The sequence below is a fragment of the Sciurus carolinensis genome, chromosome 1 (genome assembly GCF_902686445.1).
Source record: "Sciurus carolinensis chromosome 1, mSciCar1.2, whole genome shotgun sequence".
NCBI lineage: Eukaryota > Metazoa > Chordata > Mammalia > Rodentia > Sciuridae > Sciurus > Sciurus carolinensis.
In genome coordinates this window covers 40058128-40062359 of record NC_062213.1, presented here as the reverse complement: position 1 = coordinate 40062359, position 4232 = coordinate 40058128, and the positions used below count along the sequence as shown (strand labels likewise).

Below are 4232 nucleotides of genomic sequence, written 5' to 3'. Positions count from 1 at the left end.
TCACAAAACTAGTGGAAATGCACATTGCCACAGCCATGACAAGGACCAGAAGAAGAGAAAAGGTTCATTAATTCAGTAAATCTACCCAATTTCTGTTGAATCAAAGACACAACAATTTATTCATGAATACTCTGCTGGCTTAGGGGAAGACTCAATGATTAAAATATATTCTTAAAGCCTTTAAGAGAGTTTAAGCCATCATTTGTATTCCAAAGAGGTCTCACTGACACAACTTCCTCAAAATGTTGATCATGAAAAATCCAAAGCCAGAGGTTACCTGAAAATGCTTCTGCTGATTTTACAAAGCTGAACATGGGTTCCTCATTTGCTTAGACAATGGGTAGGAAAAATAAACACATAACTGGTTTAGGGATCTAAGCGAGTGAAACTTTCAATCATGTTAATCTGACACTGCTTTGGCAATTTTTCTGGGCCATTCCTGACTTTAGATGCACTATCCTATTATTCAATCGTGTTCCCCACCATATGACCCAATTTTGAGTTTGAAAGAAAATGGACTTTGACCATTTCTTTAATGCAACTTCCCTTGCTGTGCCTCTTAAAGATCAATGACCTAGAGTTCCTCTACTTGTCCCTCTGTTCACACAGGACAGCTCATCACGAAATCGTCTACTACGCCCCATGGTCCTGTCACTCAGCTGAAGCTTTCTGTGAATCCCTTTCTGACAACACCCCTTGAAAAAGGCTGATTATTTTGGGTGAGAGAGAGATGTCTTTTCTTGGGGTATCCAAAGTCTCCAGCTTGTGATATGTAAAAGCAGTGTTGGGTTCCTGCAAAGAGATAAGAATGGAGTCTCCCATGTTTTGTCTGTGAGCCTCATAGCATCCCTACTTATATACCCATAGTGTCCTTAACTTCCTCAAGAAAAAAAAAAAAAAACCCTTTGGTTTTCTTTATTATAAGCTCTCTATATTCATGGGAGGCCCCTGAGGGACTTTCATTCTGCCACTTGCCACATTCCTTAGTTTTTTCCCCTGGAAGGAGGACCACCAATTCCTTTCATGCTATCCAGGCAGCTAAGGCCCCATGCTTGCTCCCTTGTGTAAACAGGTGCTCAGAATTCCACAGATGGGCCATCAGCTCAACCAACAGCTAATCTCCAAATCCCACTCTGGACTCAGCTACAACATTCTGCAATGTGAATTTTCTAATTCCAGATTTTCTGTCCTATTGTAACCCATGTGCCAAACCATGTGTTTCAACTTTAAGGCTAGAAAAATATGGTCAACGTGGTTCTGGGACCTTGTACTGCCCTTAAGTCCCTTCTGACTCATTCTCAGCTGTCTTCAGACTCAGGGCAATCTCCCACACCTTCTCTGCCAGATGCCTTCTAGGCCAGGCTGGGTGACGGAGGAATGCTTGTGTCCCTCAAATACCCTAGTGGTCCCTCTTCTACCACTGAGTGCCAGGCATCCAAGAGGAAAGAACTGACCCAAGTCAGAGACCCAGTGATCAGATTTTGTTTAGGATATAAGGCCATCAAACGAGTCTTATTTATTTTCTCTGCACTCGTGTTTCCTAAGTTTTTCCACATTATTTCTAATTTTGGGCTGTTAGAAAAGGGAAAAATTAAAAAACCACTGATCTAGAGATAATGGAATATCTTGGTGGTTATTGCATTAAAAACCAGACATCTAAAAAGGGTTTGGAAGATCTTAGAAGGCAATCTCTGACTCAAACTCTGTACAGCCTGAAACTGGGAGAGTTCACAGGCCAAGGAGCAGCTGAAGCACTGAAGGCTCTGCCTTCCTCCCTAGGGGAAACACATGTGGAGACACGTGCACGCGGGCCTCCACCTTCATCTCCTTCTGGAAATACTAGAACACAGGAATAGAAATTGTCCTTCAGACTGGGGATCCTCAGACATCCCCTTATGTGTGACTCTATCCCCCTTTACCATCTTGCTCAAAACATAGTTCTCCCTCAATATCTGTAGGGCATTAATTTTGAAACTTCCACAGATACCAAAACCCACAAATGCTCAAGTCTTTTACATAAAATGGCAGAGAATTTGCATATAACCCATATACAACTTCCCATATACTTAAAAAACAATTTTTTTTTGAGACAGAATCTCTGTTGCCCAGGCTGGCTTGGAATTCATAATCCTTCTGCTTCAGCATCCTGAGCTCCCATATACTTTAAATCATCTCTAGATTGCTTATAATACCTAATTCAATGTAAATATTTTATAAATAGCAATTATACTGTACTGTTTAGGGAATAATGACAAGAAAAAAACTGCATACTCAGTACAGATGCAATTTAATCTTTCAAAAGTTAGAGATGCACAGTTGGTTGACTCTGTCACTGATACACAATTGAATAATTAGTAGTGAGTTTGTCTATAATATGACTCTGCTGTGCTCTGTTCTATCGTCCCTCTTACTTCTTACCTCACCTCCAGTAAGATTCTCTCTCTCTCTCTCTCTCTCTCTCTCTCTCTCTCTCACACACACACACACACACACACACACACACACACACACTTATTTTTTGCATGTCTACTGAAAGCCATTCACAGATGGCACAGGAGCTAGGAGGAAGAAGAAAGGAGGGGAATGGATTTCAAGTGCTTCTTTTCACTTAATAATTTACCCTCAGATCTTTAGGTACTTTGGTATAATCCATGGTCCTAAAACTGGGAACTAGTAACCAGCAGCATTTTCTTTTCTTTTCTTTTCTTTTTTTTTTTTTTTTTTTTTTTTTTTGGAATGCAAGAACTTTATTGAGAGAAAAGTGCAATGAAACTTGTCAAAAGCTTAAAAGAAAAGGGAAAGAAACTTAGACACCTCCCCTCAAGTGCAGGACCAAGTGCAGAGTGGACTCCTTCTGGATGTTGTAGTCAGAGAGGGTGCGCCCATCTTCCAGCTGTTTGCCGGCAAAGATCAACCTCTGCTGGTCGGGGAGGATGCCTTCCTTGTCTTGGATCTTTGCCTTGACATTCTCGATAGTGTCACTGGGATCCACCTCCAGGGTGATGGTCTTGCCTGTCAGGGTCTTCACGAAGATCTGCATCCCACCTCTGAGACGCAGCACCAGGTGCAGAGTGGACTCCTTCTGGATGTTGTAGTCAGACAGGGTGCGCCCATCTTCCAGCTGTTTGCCGGCAAAGATCAACCTCTGCTGGTCGGGGGGGATGCCTTCCTTGTCTTGGATCTTTGCCTTGACATTCTCGATGGTGTCACTGGGCTCCACCTCCAGGGTGATGGTCTTGCCAGTTAGAGTTTTCACAAAGATTTGCATTGTCGGCGGCGGCAGCACACAGCAGAGCGGCGACGGAACGACGGGCCTCGACGGAACTCCTTTCTTTTTTTTTTTAATATAAATTATTTTAATAATTAGTTCAATTACTTAGAGCAACTGTATAGCTTTTAACAAAAGCTAGTAAAATAGCAGCATATTCTTTATAACAATATTTCCTTATTACAATAAATCACATACTAATAAGGCATCTGTTACTACCTCCCAAAAGTTTGATCAATTGCTTTCAATACTTAGATGAGACTGACAGTGGTTCCCCTTTATCTTCAGTTTCATTTGCTGAAGTTTCAGTTACCCACAGTCGATAACAGTATGAAAATATTATATAAAAAGATCCAGAAATAAACCATTTATAAGTTTTACACTGAGGCCAGTATGAGAAGTATGATGAAATCTCACCCTGTCCTGTTGCATCCTGCATGGGATGTGAATCATGACTGTCCAGAGTATCCATGTTGTATATGCTAACTGCCCATTAATCACTTAGTGGTTCTTCTCAGCTTAACTGTGATTATTTTGCAGTGCCTGTATCCATGTAACCCTTATTTCACTTAATAATGTACCCAAAGTGCAAGAGTAATTATTGTGAAAGAGGCACCAAGACCTAAAACATGGGAAGACAGGTTAACTCTGATACTATGTGATAATGCTGCAGGGCATACAGGAAAATAGATAGTATACACAGGATTCAGTACCATCTTTAGTTTCAGGCATTTTCAGGGGGGCCTGGAACATATATCCCCCACAGATAAAGGGGTACTACTGTATTTTCAACCAGTCATAGCCACTTGTATGTGTCCATAAATTTGAGTGTCCTAATGGCCCTCTCAGTGCTTATGTAGTCAAAAAATAAACATTCAACTCTTAAATCCTTGAGGAATGGAGAGTTAGAGATGGATTTTCTGGATGGATGGCACAAGAAGTTTGTGATGCTCCAAATGTACTT

The 4232-nt window shown here is 41.2% G+C and overlaps 1 protein-coding gene across 1 annotated transcript; it reads right to left on the bottom strand.

The window, feature by feature from the left end:
- Positions 1-2806: 2806 nt before the first annotated feature.
- Positions 2807-3299, bottom strand: LOC124980024 (polyubiquitin). The gene has a single exon (XM_047545147.1). It carries the CDS (start codon positions 3266-3268, stop codon positions 2807-2809), a length of 462 nt encoding a protein of 153 aa, XP_047401103.1. The 5' UTR covers positions 3269-3299.
- Between the last annotated feature and the right edge of the window lie 933 nt (positions 3300-4232).